This window comes from Chaetodon trifascialis, chromosome 1, assembly GCF_039877785.1.
Source record: "Chaetodon trifascialis isolate fChaTrf1 chromosome 1, fChaTrf1.hap1, whole genome shotgun sequence".
Lineage (NCBI taxonomy): Eukaryota > Metazoa > Chordata > Actinopteri > Chaetodontiformes > Chaetodontidae > Chaetodon > Chaetodon trifascialis.
The window spans coordinates 6,413,384-6,428,974 of record NC_092056.1 but is presented as its reverse complement, the minus strand read 5'-3'; the positions used below and the strand labels follow the sequence as shown (position 1 = coordinate 6,428,974).

General features: G+C 44.8%; 1 protein-coding gene across 1 annotated transcript in view; it reads left to right on the top strand.

Moving 5' to 3' along the window:
- The window catches only part of myo9aa (myosin IXAa), a 102,322-nt gene that overhangs the window by 19,752 nt on the left and 66,979 nt on the right, over positions 1-15,591 (top strand). Inside the window, exon 2 of the mRNA XM_070970976.1 lies at positions 1,934-2,904. Within this exon, the coding sequence (XP_070827077.1) occupies positions 2,020-2,904 (885 nt within the window). The 5' untranslated portion in view covers positions 1,934-2,019. The remainder of the gene's footprint in view (positions 1-1,933; positions 2,905-15,591) is intronic.

Genomic DNA, 15,591 nt, shown 5'->3' with positions numbered 1-15,591 from the left:
GTGTTTGTTGAATCCTTTTTCTTATTTATATCTGGCTGGATGCTACCTTGCGAGGCAGCAGCATTGGCAAGATCACGAGAGCAGAGAATCCACCCTGCCAGGCTGTTAGTTATGTGCTTGTGGCCAAACCGCAGTGGTTCAGGCCAATCAGCATCTGATGAGGAACTACTGGCAGCTACAGGTGTGCCAACAGCGAGAGGAGCTCCTGTTGTTTGAAAGCAAATCAATGATAAGAACTGCACAGTATTTCTTCACTGACAGGAGAGCAAAGAACGCCACTGACGGCTTTTCTCAACGGAAAAAGATGTTTTTGCTGACTTCAGTCTGTTGACTCTCTACTACACCATGTGGTTCATTGATCTGATTGGTTAAAGTCAGCCGGTGGTAGACAAATGGTTCATCCAATCACCAGTGTCTTCTTTTTTAAAGTCCTTGCCCTTTTCCAAACAGCTTCCATTGACAAAGCTGTAGTCATAAAAATACCAAACATTTGCATCGCATGTGGGAAGAAACTGGTTTTGCGTCTGGTTGTTCAGTGATCTGTAGTGCCCGCAAGGTGGGAGGCGTTAGAACAGGTTGCGTCCAGTATGTGAGGGGTCTGCAGCGATGCTTCCTGCCCGTCTCCTCAGTCTGGAGGTGTGTCAGTCCTGAATGGAGGCCAGTGATTTTAGATTCCCACAGTTTGGATGAGCCAGAGCCTCTAATTTCTGCACAAGTTTTAGTTCTTTATAAACCAGAATGCAATGCAGCCACAGGTTACTCTTTGATTTAATAGGGACGACTTAGAGACACGGGCCGCCATTCCTTTCTCTACCTGCATGAAAAAGCCACAGCCGATAGCAACAAGTTGCAGCCCATTCCTCTGCTTTGAAAATCGGCATCCGAAGTCGACGAGACAAGTTGAAGGAAAGTGGGTACAACATAAAGACAAATTACAGCACGTCACATGACTGCTGGAATGCACTGAAGCTTTCAGGCTGATGACACACAAGACTGTAATGTAATCTGGGTTAAACCAAAAACACATCAGCTATTGCCATGCAGGCTTCTGTGAACACCCAAAAGTGCCTTTTATGTTTCTGCCTCGTCAGGATTCAAAGCCTCAAATGTGATGCACGTAGGCTACACGGAGCTCACATGCTGTGCTGAGTATATTTGTTATCATTGATCAAAGATGAGATTATGACCAATAGAACAGTTGCCTAACCCTGTCTGCTGCATGTGTGTGTGCATTGTTTTCCGTTTAAAGTGACCACTCAGAAATAACTTCACTCAGATGTAGTTTGTCAAGTGTTTGTCCTGCAGAACTGTTTAAATCCTCACGGTAGAGACGGAGTCACAGCTCCGTCATCAAACCCGTCTTTCTTCCTCTTCGGCCTCCCTTTGGCCTCTGCTCACCCCATGATGTCCCTCGGCTGTGTATTAAAGAGGACCTTGTGAATGGACTTGATTGTGTATTCAGTGAAGAGGACGGCAGCTGCCAGCCTCGGCGTTGGCCAGAGTTTATGTGTGTGCTCGGGAGCGTGTATGTGTGTTAATGGTAATCCCGTAGATCCTGATGACTTACCCTTTATCCTTTATGAGTATGCATGTCGGGCCACAGCAAAATAGTTTGGCACTTTTAGTTGATTACATAATAGCACATGAAGTCTTTGTGTCATAATCTGACCATTTCGTAATCTGACAGATTGCAGACGGCTGTGGCCTGATTTTAGATTAATTGAATAGCTGGTCGAAGGTCAGCTTTCGTTGCAGCTTCAGATGGTAGATATACAGTTTATCAGTCTTGTCACTGCTCTGCTCTTCAGTTTGTTTGATATGTAATCTATTCTGTGTGGGATGTTGTTGAAACAAGTGATGTTTTTAATCTTAGACCACTTTTACGTCTACAGGTTACTGATCATTCTCTGTGTCTTCCTGTTCTGCTTTTCAGTGGTGATGTCTTGAATCGTGCCCCCTCCAGCCCAGTAAAGGACGTGCCAGTGCCGGGCTGCTGCTAATGGGAACTCCTGCTCCGCCATGAGTGCTCGTGATGGCGTTGGTGGCATCGGTGGCGTGGGCACCCTGGGCCGGCGGCAGCGCTTCGAGAACTCAGAGTTCACCGTGCGCATCTACCCAGGAGCCCTGGCCGAGGGCACCATCTACTGCCCGATCAGCGCCCGCAAGACCACCACAGCCGCTGAGGCCATCGAACGTGTCATTGAACGCCTGCAGCTGGACCGCACCAAGTGCTATGTTCTGGCTGAGGTGAAGGAGTTTGGCGGGGAAGAATGGATTCTGAACCCCTGCGACTGTCCCGTGCAGAGGATGATGCTCTGGCCCCGCGTGGCGCTGGAGCATCGCCCGCTGTCTGGCGGCGAGGATTACCGCTTCCTCCTAAGGCAGAAGAACCTGGATGGCTCGATCCACTATGGCGGCAGCCTCCAGATGTGGCTGCAGGTCACGGAGGAGCGCAGGCGCATGGTGGAACGTGGACTGCTGCCACAGCCTGATTCTCAGGGCGACCACGCAGATCTGTGCTATCTGCCGGAGCTCAACGAGCGCTCGCTGCTGGACAACCTGCGCTCGCGCTTCCGCCAGGAAAAGATCTACACTTACGTTGGGAGCATCCTCATCGTCATTAACCCCTTCAAGTTCCTGCCCATCTACAACCCCAAGTATGTGAAGATGTATGATAATCATACACTGGGAGATTTGGAGCCACATATTTACGCCGTAGCAGATGTGGCTTACCACGCCATGCTGCAGAGAGAGAGAAATCAGTGCATCGTTATATCTGGGGAGAGCGGCTCTGGGAAGACGCAAAGCACAAACTTTCTCATCCACCATCTGACGGCTCTCAGCCAGAAGGGCTTTGCCAGTGGAGTGGAGCAGATCATCTTGGGGGCAGGGCCAGTGCTCGAGGTAAGCAAACACACCGCCGTTCTGGGTTTCAATACAAATGCTCGGCTGATGATGAAGCTGTGCCGCAGAGACTTGGCCTCGAGTTACAAAAATGACAACTTGAGACTTGACGGCTGTGGGTCTCAAGTTCTGACTGTAAGATGCTGGAACAATAAAAAAGAAATGCGCCGGTGTTAGACAGGTGTTTGATATCTATGCAGCCTGAAAGCACTTTGCATATTAAGAGTTGTGACTTTATTTAGACTCGTCCTTAAAGGACTTGGGACTTCACCAGAAGACAAGCTGTGTGTTGAAAACCTTATTAAAAAGCTCTCATTATATAAAAGTTTTCGGCTCCAGACCTCGTCACGTCTCGGTTGTCTGTTCAGGCTTTGAGTTTCAAATTGGCTGTCGCACAGAGATTCCCTCATTCTTGAATCAAACTTGACTTGGATTTGCCCCAAAAAACAGCTCTTGCTAATAATGCTGCCTGGTTCGCGTTGTTTGTTAGTCGAATTGGCGACACAAGAAGAAACACATGACACCGGTAGATATTCGGGTTACACCACTATGTGTGGCCCAGTGTGCCGTTTTTCATCCTGAATTCATCTTTTCTGCAGTTTTCTGTGTAAATGGATTGATTCCTGCTACAATACTCAAGACAACTTGCTGTGAATGACATTCTGCTCAGCTTTTAACATTAGTTACACAAGAGTGCTTAACTACAACTGCTCTATGGTTGGCCCTGAGTTGTGTTTGCCCTTTCAGTCCAGCTGTGGGGATTATGCAGCACACAGAGAAGCTCTCTATCTGCACGCAGCCAGTGGCCTATCAGTGGTTGTAGATTCTTGTTTTTGTGATGACGACCATTTTTTCCCCTGCACAATGGAAAGATTGTCTCAAGGTAGACCTTGTAGAGGCCCAGCCAAAGGTTGTGAAGGAAACTGGTTGTTTTCATATCACTCAAGACATTCCACTCATATTCTTTTTCTTCTTCAGGGACCTGTCAGTTTCATGCACACCAGTCAAGAGTCTTCATGTTCACAACCGCACATTGTTTTCTCATTTGTTCACATCAACTGGATTCCTGCAGGGTGCATAACACCCTGTTACTGTGTGCACAAAGCTGCCAGCCAGGAAGGCAACGTTGGTCGCTTATTGTCAACAGGGTTGTGTTTTATGAGGGTTGTATCGCTCGCTGTCTCGTCATCTGACTGCTAGCTGTTTACACGTCACTCACTTACAAAGAACAGGGCAGAGCTGACAGAAATGCATACATTTTTCTGGTATTTCTTTATCTGGGTGTAGTCAGCCGTGACTGTACAAATGTGTTCATTATCCACCGGCCAAATAATTGATGGTATCTTAAGTTTACGGCCACTGTGCCCTGCAAACTATTTATTGCACTCTAAATGCTAATTCACTTATTTCAATTCCTCCCCATGTAGTAAATGACGATTCCACCAATGTCAAGTTGAAAATGGCAGCCAAAATGCAAAGTTCAAAAGGTAACGAGCAAGTAGCTCTACATGCCGTTTTATTGCCTTGGGTTTTGCAGGCACAGTTCTCAGGAATCCCATTCATCGGTGTGTCTCCGGGGTTAATGTGTAAGCATATTGGGTTAATCCTCAACACAGCAACACGAGTGAGTAGTTTTGAGTGCAGAGGAGCAGCCTTTAATTGTTTGCACAGTAAGATTGCGTATCTGCCCGCCGGTGATTGATGCCAAGAATGGAGCTACTGCGGAGAGAGATAGATGAGAGGAGGGGAGGAACAGCAGCCAACATTACCTCACAGGAATACTTCATCTTCATTTCCTCATAGCTCTTCATTCAGGAAAGTAGACGGAGCAGCACCGGAGGAACGATATGTTATTTTACGATACGTTCTGTGGATAGCTTTATGTTTACTCATCTCCGTCTTCCTTTGTGTGCAGTTATACCTCAGCACAGGAGCAAGGAACATGGAGGTCAATGTCATGGTGACTGTGAAAAGTTTTGACCTGTGCTGGAGTTAATGTTCTCCCATCTTAATGTAAAGAGCTTTGAATTTAACCTTGACCTCTAACAGGTTGCTTTCAGAGCTTTGCCTCAGTTGATGAGCTTGAAGGGGAATTGTATGCTTCAAAATCTGTTTACAGGTCTTGGGCTGAACTTGTACTTTACTGTCTTTAGAGGGAGCTGTGCAAAGTTTAATTTGAAAATAAATATCTGTCAAAGGTTTGAGGAGCTTATTTTTAACTGTGTGTACAACCCAATGCTAAAGCCATATTTTACTGCTGCTATCTTTACTGGCTTGCTTAGTGTCAGCGACTTAATTTAGTCCATTTTCCTTCTCACTTCCAGACATTCGTGACCATCACTCAGAACCAGGACAGCGTTGAGCCTTCAAGCTAAACAATAGCAAAGCAAAGCAGGCGGACGTTTTCTGCCGGCTGTCAGTCGCAGGGCAAACTCAGCCGAGGCCTGAAGCATGTAGAGAGAGGTTTTTTTTTTAAACTCTTGATATAGGATATCGCTTACAAGAGGTTTTGGTTCTTTTGGACTCCAGCCAGCAGCTGCAGCTTTGCGTTAAGATCCTGATAAGCCCTGTCGCTCAAGTGCTTCAATTAATAAAACTCAGCTTGAAGGAGATGAAAACTTAAAGCCCTGAAGGCATTCTGTTAGATTAACATAGTTTACAGCGTTTTGGTTGAACATGGTCATTATTCGGAATTCAGTGCGATGTGATTCGACTATAGGTTTGAAGGAGAATGGACTGATTTTACTTATCTTACCTTCCACACCTGTGGACTCCAGCTGACCCTGATTGAAGATGAATACGTGCATACATGAAATATGGCAAATACTTCACCCGATGTTGGTTTAGCGCTTATCAGCTGTCTGTCATTCCTGACGCTGTTCAGCTTCTTGTGCCAGATACGAGTGAAAATTACATCACGCCATCAATTCCTGACTTTGTACTCACACGCTGGAATTTACAGGTTGAAGTAGTTTGGGGAGTCTTTGTCTTTTGTCTGCAGGCCAACATGGAGCTTGGCATCTAGGAAGTTTTGACTATACTGCTTTACATCTCAGCTTTTCATTTTAAAGCAACCTGCTGCATCAACATGCAAGAAAACACTCCAGCAGTAGACATTATCTGCCCAGCAGCCGATGGCAGACAGCTATGAAGGAGAAGCTGTTAGTGCTGGATTATTATTAAAGCCCATTTGCTGTGTGTTTCTCTGCATGATCTCCATTTGTTCAGCGGTGCTCATCAGTAATGATAGGTTTGTGTCTTATCTCTGCAAGATCACCCACGTAATTACTCTTTTTCTCTGTTCTTTGGCTCCTTGTGGTATATCTATGAAGAACAACTGCAGGATTAAAGACCAATAGATGAAAAATGTATCCCTGTATAGTTTGGTGTACTCCATTTATTTACTTATTTGCACTTTTCTTGTAATAGCTAGTCATCATGCAGTGCTTAACCTCCACCCAGGCTTTGAATCAGCCTGTGGAGACTTTGGGTCTGCAGGTGTCTACCTGACATTTAGGAATGATTGAGAGCAAAGTCGGGGAATGAACGTCCTCAGTAGGTATGATAATGCAAGATGTGCTTAAAAGACAACAGGATGAGGCGCCCTGGGAGCCTAATGGTTAACATGACTGCTGTGTCCAGACCTTGTGTTGCATGTCATTCCTCTTGCTCTCTTCACATGCTTCCTCTATATCTCTATGCTCAAAAGAATTCTGCAATGTCTGAATTTAATATGGATGTTGTCATGGAAGACAGCAAACTTGGGTTCATGTCATTTTATGGCACCAATACAAGGCAGTAATGCATCACTAATTAAAGAAGGAACTGGCTCTGGTTCAACGTTGTTTTAGACGCTGATGAAAATAAAGACTGCTCACAGGAAACACGGCCATTTGTTTTTACTTGTGAGCAAAGTGACAGTTTAATATGAGCTCAGCTGTCTTCTGTTGTCCCCTGGGTCAAGAGGGAGAGTATGGGGTTACCTCACACTGCTCACTCTGACAGCACATCATCAGGATCTGCTTTCCAAGAACAGGAAGTGGTGTCACAGGGCATTAGTGCGGGAGCACAGCTAATGGGGTGTGTGTTCGTGGGGTGTTTCAGGGCCCTGAGCTGCAAAGCGCTGCTGCCGCCATCAAACGATATGCAAACACCGGCTTTCATGTGCACATGCATAGATGAACTGTCCCGCACAAAGACATGCAAACACAGAGACTTCAATGCCCTCATAAAATTTAAGCTGAACAGAGTAGCTAATAATTCAGTACAAGTGAATCAATAGATTGATAAGCGTTTAATTGCTAAAGCATACAGATTTCTCCTCCCGTTCTAATACTGTAGTAAACTGAATATTTTTGAGTTTTGGACTGGTGATCAGACATCTGAAGACCTCACTGTGGGCTCTGGGAAAAGACATTTTTTTCAGCCAAACAGTCAGTTAATCAAGGTTGAACCGAACACGCAACTCTCCATCTCTGTGGAACCTTTCAGCTTCTTGTCTCTCATTATTGTGCTTGTGTGACTTACAAATTTACTGTATACTTTACTCTCAGAAGTTCTCTTGAATCCCCTTCGGCATCTGTTTCTAATTAGAAAGCTCTGATGAAGCCCATCTGGACGCCAACTGCCCAGCATCAAACAGCCGACAGGCAGAGCTGGTTGAAGAAAGAAAAACATCCAGCAGCCAAATACCCAGATATTTTCTCACAAGTTGGAGGAGACCAAAATGGAGCTTAAACCCAGTGTGCAGGATGTTTGTCTCCCCCTTCCAGCAATGAGAGTAACTACAGAAACACCGTCGCGCCATACTCCTGGTTACTGTGCGAGCACAAGTCGCCACAGACACCAGATTTAAAACCTCCAGTATAGTGTGAAGGGATTTAAGTGGCAGTGATAGACTTAATCAGTATTGTGTGAACTCATTTGGCTTAAATGTGACCAGAAGCTGTTTTGCTAACGACTGTGTAAGTCGTATATGGTGGCTGTACATGTCTGCATGTGACACATTTCACTCTTTAATTATCTGCGTTTTGGCATCTTATATAATAATGATAATCACCTATGATGCAGCATAGATTCTTCTAATGCTTGAAAATGCGTTACACTTCACTTATAACCAACAATGAAACGTTATGGTGATGCATGCTTTGTTCATACTGCATGGACTGTTGCAGCATACTCTGAGGATGCTCCTACTACGGTTGATTGCTGAGGTGTGTACAGGTAGTTGAAAGGTACAAGTCAACCTCTAGTTTGTGAGGTGCTTCCATGAGACACATCCATGGGAGTGCTGCCCCATAAAATGTGGTCTTTATAGAAACTTTTGCTGAATTCTGGCAGACTTTCACAGACTCTTCACTAAAGATCAAAACTTCATTGTCTTTTTCACACATGTTCCCCCAAAACAGCTGTTATTCTGTCCTTTCATGTACAACACATCTGGAGAAAATGCTCAATCTCAGCTGTTAGTTGGGGTTAATTTTGTTCAGTCGTCTTGTTCTGTGCATGTGAAGGACCTCCAGAGCTCGTTGGCCCGGTGAGCGCCGGAGCTCCTGTTGCGCTCCTCCATGTTCCCGGCCAACAGAAACACTCCCAGTGTGAGTCAACCCAGGGCAGCAGTTTCACCTCTCCGCATCTCATTCGGCGCTACCTCAATACATGCAGAAACGCACACACTTGCACATATAATACATCTCCCCAGAGCCCCCACTAATACTGAGTAGGATTAGTGTGTATTACGGGATCTCCCCCAACTGGGCGGGGTCGAGCGAGATTTACTGTGCCCTGAAAGTGTTGTTTTCCTCAGGCTGTGGTGGAAAAAAGTCGAGATGAGAGAGATGGGGAATGATTGAGCGCCGTTCATGCGCAGTGTCCCTTCAGCGGAGTGTATAGTTACAGCTCTGTGTGTTTTATTGAGGTGAAAGTAGGGTGAAGAGCGTGATACCGGCCAGTGTGAATGCTTACACAATGGGATCGGCCTATAGGCTGAATTCCCTGGTTGAGTAACATGTAAGCCTCAAATGCCAGGTCGTCTGAACTGCGCTGTAAGGACGAGAATATTATGGAGTAAAAACAGACAGTAGCAAGTTACGCAACCAATTATTTGTGTTGCAAGTTGTGGTCAGTGGACTTGTTGAAGAGTAGAGTTACGTTAGTTTTTCAGCAACTACTCTCCTCATCATGGTACGAGCGTTACGTAACATCCAGCCATATGTTCTGCGTTGTCCCAGATGATCGAGGGAAGGCTGCTCTGTCACGGACACTCGTGGTGGAATCCTGTCAAGAGAGCTTTTAATTTCACTGCTATTACATGTCTGTCTACTGTTGGTTAAATAAACTCATCCCACAGAGAGCTGAAGTCCTGACCGCACATCTGAGCTGCCCTTCGCTCCACTAGCTTCTGTTAGTCAGCGGGTTCACTCATTAAGCATTTCTATCATGGCCTTTCTGAAAGAAATGAGGCGTTTTCCTGGAGGTTTCTCTTCATATTCAGAGACAAATCAGCATCCATGATGGCGCTGATTAGAAGCTGAAACCCTCATGATTTAAGCGAAGTTAAATAAAGATTACTTTGTGAGAGCTCAAAAAACTACAGCTCCTGTCTCTTATAAAATCATTTTTCCTGCCTTTTAGCTGTGATCTCTGTCCTCTGATAACTTCCTCTTCATCTGTACTTAATGGTTCTGCCACCTTTGATCACATTTATTTTAATTAGATAATGAAACAATGAAAAGCGATAGATTACCTGCACCGCTCCATACTTTATGCTGCTTACCTCATCCAGATGTCCTTCCACTGCTCTCTTCACCCTCATAACTGTCATCAGTCAGTCATCACTCATAAAACTGTATCGCAGGATGTGGTGAGAAGCAGCTGGTGGAATAAACTTTAGTGGACGCTGACTGTTGTAAATTGAAAGATTTGATATTCCAGGAGTTTGTAGCCATTATCGATGTGAGCTGTGGTGAGAGTTGAATCAAAAAGCTGTTTTCACACGTTTGCAGAACAAACTGAGACTTGAATGTCGCCTGAACTGACAAAACCACAGACATATACGTATATTAGTGTGGCAACTAAATGATTACTCTCATTATTGATTCATTGATTAATTGCTCAGCCTTTAAAACATAAAAAAACTGAAAAACGATGAATTCTTAGAGCTGAAGGTGATTTTGTCCAACCGACAGTCTAAAACCAAAAAATATTTAATCCACAGCAACAAAAGACCAAAGAAGCAGCAAGTTCTCACATTCAAGAACCTAGAACCAATAAATATTTTGCATTTTTGCTTGAAAAAGGAATGAATAAACAATGATCAAAGCAGTCGCTGAACAGCTGCAGCGATACATGAGGTTTAAATGAGGCTGAGTCGACAACACCCGATCAGTTATTTCAGAATCAACATAAAATCCCACAACTTTCATCGAATCAGATTTAGCCCATAACAATGCACAACGTTGTTCGCTGAAACACAACGTCTGCGGCGTTGTGTTTCAGCGAACAACAGCGTTTTGCTCAGCTGAAGGACGGAGAAGGCCGACGGCTCCAGCTGTTGCTCTTCACCGTTTGTTTATCTCTCCAGCTCGGTGCCAAGCTCCCATTTTTCTGTGAAACTGTATACACGAAGACTGGCACCACTGGCTGAGGAAGAGGAGCACAGACTGTTCTTGCTTTGTCAACCACCAGCTCTGGCTGTGGCTGCTTGAGGTCAAAGGTCACGGCGAGCTTTGGCTTTTTAGCCGAGTGGAGTTTTGTGTTGTGTTTAATTGAACTTTCCTCCAGTCGGTTCTTTCATAGCCTGCAGTTAAAGTGGTGACAGAAGTTATTGTAACTCGCAAACCGCAGTCAGAACTTGTGCATGATATTTTAGATAATCCCAGAATTTTGTTGAGGAAAAGCAAAGAGTATCAGTGGACTTTTCTGACAGATAAAGCAGCATTTCTTCCAGCATCTGTCGCCTCGCCCGCTGACTCTCGTGTCTCTGAGCCAACCAGTCAGTCGTCAGCAGCAGATAATCGGCAGCAGCCCGACAATGTGCCTGTTTATGTCTATGCACAGGCTTCTTATTTGTGCCGGGGTATTTCAGAGTTTGCAGGTGCCTCGTCAGCAACACACACACACACACACACACACACACACACACACACACACACACACACACACACACACACACACAGTCAGCACTTGCTGTCAGACTCGACCAGCTGCCCTACTGCCCTGACTACACCTGCACCAGTGTGTCACATACAGAAACGAGGTGGACAGAAAAGCTTTATTCTGTGTTAAAGTCAGATCCACAGCAGACCTGCTCCCTTTATTTAAGATCAATTATTTAGATTCAGATTTTCTGTTTTCTAAAGAAAAGTCTCTTGAGGTTAGAATCGATCACTTCGAGATGAAACAGGAAACAAACTGTTTTAATAATGGATCACTAACTCATTTTTTGAGCAAATTTAGCAGATTTCCAGCTTCATAAATTTGAAATATTTGCTATATTTTCGTTGTCATCTGTGATCATAAACTGAACTGTGCTTTTGGATTGATGGTTGAACAAAACAAGATATGAAAATATGTCAATTTTGTTAATGATTGATCAAATAATTAAAGAATAACTGGATGATTATGATGATCGATAATGAAACCCACTGTGACGTCACCCATTTGGTTTGTGGGCTATTGTTTCTGAGTTTGGCATCGTGGCTGTGTGACCGTATACACACATACCTGTGACAGTCACAGTGTAGCCAGCCTGAAGCACACCTTCCTTTATCGTCTCTTTTACTATAAATGTGAATATAATTTATAAAATTAGCATTATAATGTATTGATGAGGACTTGAAACTATGTTATAAATCAAGTGAGAAGTAGGTTAATTTTCTCCTTAGGTCACATACAGTCAGACTTCAGGAGTCGTCCCTGCTGAATGCACATTTAAGACATTTCCAACAGTGGCTTCACTTTTCAGACCCTGATGCTCCGTCCACGGTTTATACAGTCTACGGCCCGACAGTCATTTTAATTCAGGAAAGTCTCTCGTTTCTCTTAGACGACAAACAATCAGGCTCTGTCCTCCCTTCTGCTGCCGTGTCCACCTGCGGCCGGCCAGATGTTGCCTCTCCCCTGTCGTCCTTCCTCAGAAACTCTCTTCCAGTTTTGTGTCGGAGCGGATGTTCAGGACTTGTTTTAAAAGCCGTTTGAGGATGTTCAGTGGCGTCTCCTCCCTCCTCTGCTCCCCTCCTGTAGGAGCGGCAACAACAGAAAGTCCACAAAGTTAAAGTTTTTTTATACTTTGCAATCTCAAATTCAGTAAAAAGTTTTTAATTATTATGTATAATCTATTTCTTCTAACACCCCTAATTCTAAAAGCAGACTGAAACCGTTAAAATGTTAAAGATCCTCTGGCCCTCCCTCAGATCTCACAGTCTGTCCCCCAGCAGATTTTCCACCCTCAGTATCAATAAAGTCTGTTACATAAACGCTGAAAGCACGCCCTCCACTCCTCACCCGACTTGTATAAATCCTCGCAGGTGACCTCTGTGCTGCGAGGTTCTCATGTGGTGTATGTGTGTGTGTGGCTTGTGGTCATCCCGTGCTTCCCGTGTTGTCCAGATGTGGTGTAATAAAACCCAGTGTGAAGAACACGCACATCTGGAAGGGAGCAGAAGGCATGAGGGACGTCAACCCGGAGCGAGTCGCTCATGGAAAGATCATCCTGGGCGACCACGTGCTGCTATTTTCTGCTTGTTTGTCTTGGAGTTGTAGTCGGATAAAGTTTTCTGCGAACGGCAGGTGGTCCTCTCCTCTGGCTCATGCAGAAATTGACTTGAAAGATTCAGCAAAGATAAGATTTGACTTTTGTACCCTGATACGTTATCGCTGCAGGAAGTCATTATCGTCTTCCTTATTCTCCGTCGCTCTGTTCGTCTCTTCCTCTGCTGGCCTTAACTACAGCAGTGGTTTGTCTATCTGCACCGGCCCATCCCAGTAAGAAGATAGATAAGTGTCACAGCGTCACACTAAGAATAAATCGTTGTGCTCTGGGGAAGTTGCCTGTGGCAGTGAATGACTCATTAACTGTCCAGAACAATGGCTTTGAAGAGGCGTTGTGGGTCGTGTAGTAAGCGTGGAGATGTGGTTCCCTTCTGTCATAAAGCTCCTCACGGCCGCCGTCGTTCAGCCGTCACCGCTGCCACATAAACACTGACCTTGGGTTTAAATCGTTAAAGGAGCGTGACAGGGTTATGTTCCACATACGGCAGCATTGTGCTTTGATGTTTCACACTCATAATCCAAAATAATGCAACACTTTTTCAAGCTCTTTGGGGAAATTAACTTTGCTTAATAACCCTGTTATTTTCATGGAGGTTCTGCACACGGAGACATGAATGAAGTGGCAGGTTTGACACCCAGCAGAGCGCATGCTAAGGCTGTGATTCTCAGACATGTCGGTCCAGATCTGATATTTACATTAGAGCAGAGATCCAGCACAGGGCCTGCACGACACACTGTCGTTCGGCCCGTTTACACCTGATATTAAAATGGAATCCATATCCAGAAACATTATCCAGATGATAAATGATCTGAGCCCGTCTACATCTGGTATTTTGTGATGTGTCCTCTCTGTCCTCTGATCATCCAGTAGTTTGGTCTTGATCCAGATCTTGGTCCAGACTTTGAGAAGCCTGATGCTCAAACAAAGCTAGGTTAGCTTTGTGGTTGTCTCCTCTTCTCATGCTGTATAATAGGCTTGTACACCTTCTTAAAGGTACACTGTGGATTTTCTGACCATGCATGCAGCTAGGATCCATATTTAGATGCTTGGATTTCTATCTTGTTTCTGTTGCTCCTCTAGCATGTACACAAGTACACAGTACAAGTCCACGTATGTATTGTATGGAAGTTGCATGTAAAGTCCCTGTTTCACACCAGTCAGTGACGCACCATCAAGAAGCAGCACAGAAGAAGAATGTCAGCCACTGTAAATGAGTCAGGTTTCAAAATATTCCCAAACTGTTCTTTGGTGCTGTTTTATTAGGAAGGAACGGCACTCGGTGTGTTTATTAATCCTCAAGGGTGCACAGGCAGCATGTAAACATGGCTGAAACACCACAGGGTACCTTCAGAGTGCGGCTCTGTGATGGGTGCAGCGAGGTCAGTAGCTAACAGCTTACTTAGCTCTGAGGTGAAGTGGTTTAGTTCAAACAGTGGGCCAGCCCAGCTTTTTGGATTAGATAATCAACCACTTAATTCCAGCCAATATGCAACATAGCATTTCCCTATTTGTCTTACTTACATTTTTTGACTTTTTAAAGAAATGAGGCGCTCCGGTGGCTCACCTGATGGCTCACCTGGTGGAGCGCGGACCGTGTATTGAGTCCACCACAGCGGCCTGGGTTTGATTCCAGCCCTTTGCTAAAAAACACAGCTGATAAAAATGCACGTATGTGTCTGATTTCAGCTCAACACATCTGTGTGTAATGTAAGACAGAGGACCTGAGGAGGACGGATATCCCAGGATCAGCACGGGATTGGACAAAGGCCTGATGTTTATGTCTCTCAGATCTAACTAATTGGATTGACCTCCTTTCTGGCCGGACCACGTGGCTCAGCTTTAGTGTATTGATTGTGCTAAGTCACTCCCATCTCACCTGCCTGCATCGGCTCGCCTCAGCGTAGCCGAGCGCCGGCCAGCTAATGCTTGACATGTGGCCTACATATGGGCGGGCTGCTGATAAGACCACCTGTTCCGACTTTGCTGCAACATGGGTTTGGGACAGAGCTTTGCTAGTATGACCTGGGTGTTGGCTAATGGCAGAGAGGTCACCGTACACATGCTGCTGTGTACGACACACACACACACACATAGAGATGCATCTGTCAGCTGAAGTTAAAGGTTAACTGGAGCTTATATACCTCAGCGGGTGAACGCACAGTATTTGTTATAACAAGAGAAAACCTTCTGTGGTATTTTTAAAGGCGTTTATTAGGAAAATATTTGAGGATGCAAGAATAAAATGTGTATGTAAACCTGTGTGTGGAGGACAGAAGGATAAAATGACTCATTAAACAACAAAATACTGTGGAAAATGAAATTAAAGTAAGGAGCAATGAAAAATTAGCTGTGTACTCTCATTCAATTCGGTGAGTTTTTTTGTGATCTCTAATAACTAAGTGCCAGTGAAGGCCACACTTGGATTTGGAGCCAATTGGATGATCTCTAAAACACATTGTAGTGAATCTTAAAGCAGCTACAATAGATATTTTTTTAATAATAATAATGCATCAGAAGACAATATCAAAGAAGTTTTATGGAGCTTTATACTGAGTTTCAACTCATTTTTAGCTGTCCGGCCGGCAAATTTACAATTTTGATTCACTGCTTTCATAACATCAGATTGAACTTAGTGGAGCGTTTAACAGCTAAAAAGCCAGAGATTTCACATAGAAGATGGTAGAGACCAAAACAGAGCTGAAAGAGAGCGCGGCGTTGCCACACGGGCTGAAACTGTGTGGCAGCTGTTTGCCGTAACACCTGAAAAGGTGGAGATACGTCAGCGCTGTGTTCACTTAAAAACAGTACCAGCAGGTTGAAGTTGCGCTTCAATGAAACACAACCTCAGCGAGGCGACGGCGGCTTTGATCAGAGTTCTTTCAAGGTGTGTCTCCACCGTTTGCCTCTCAGGTGGT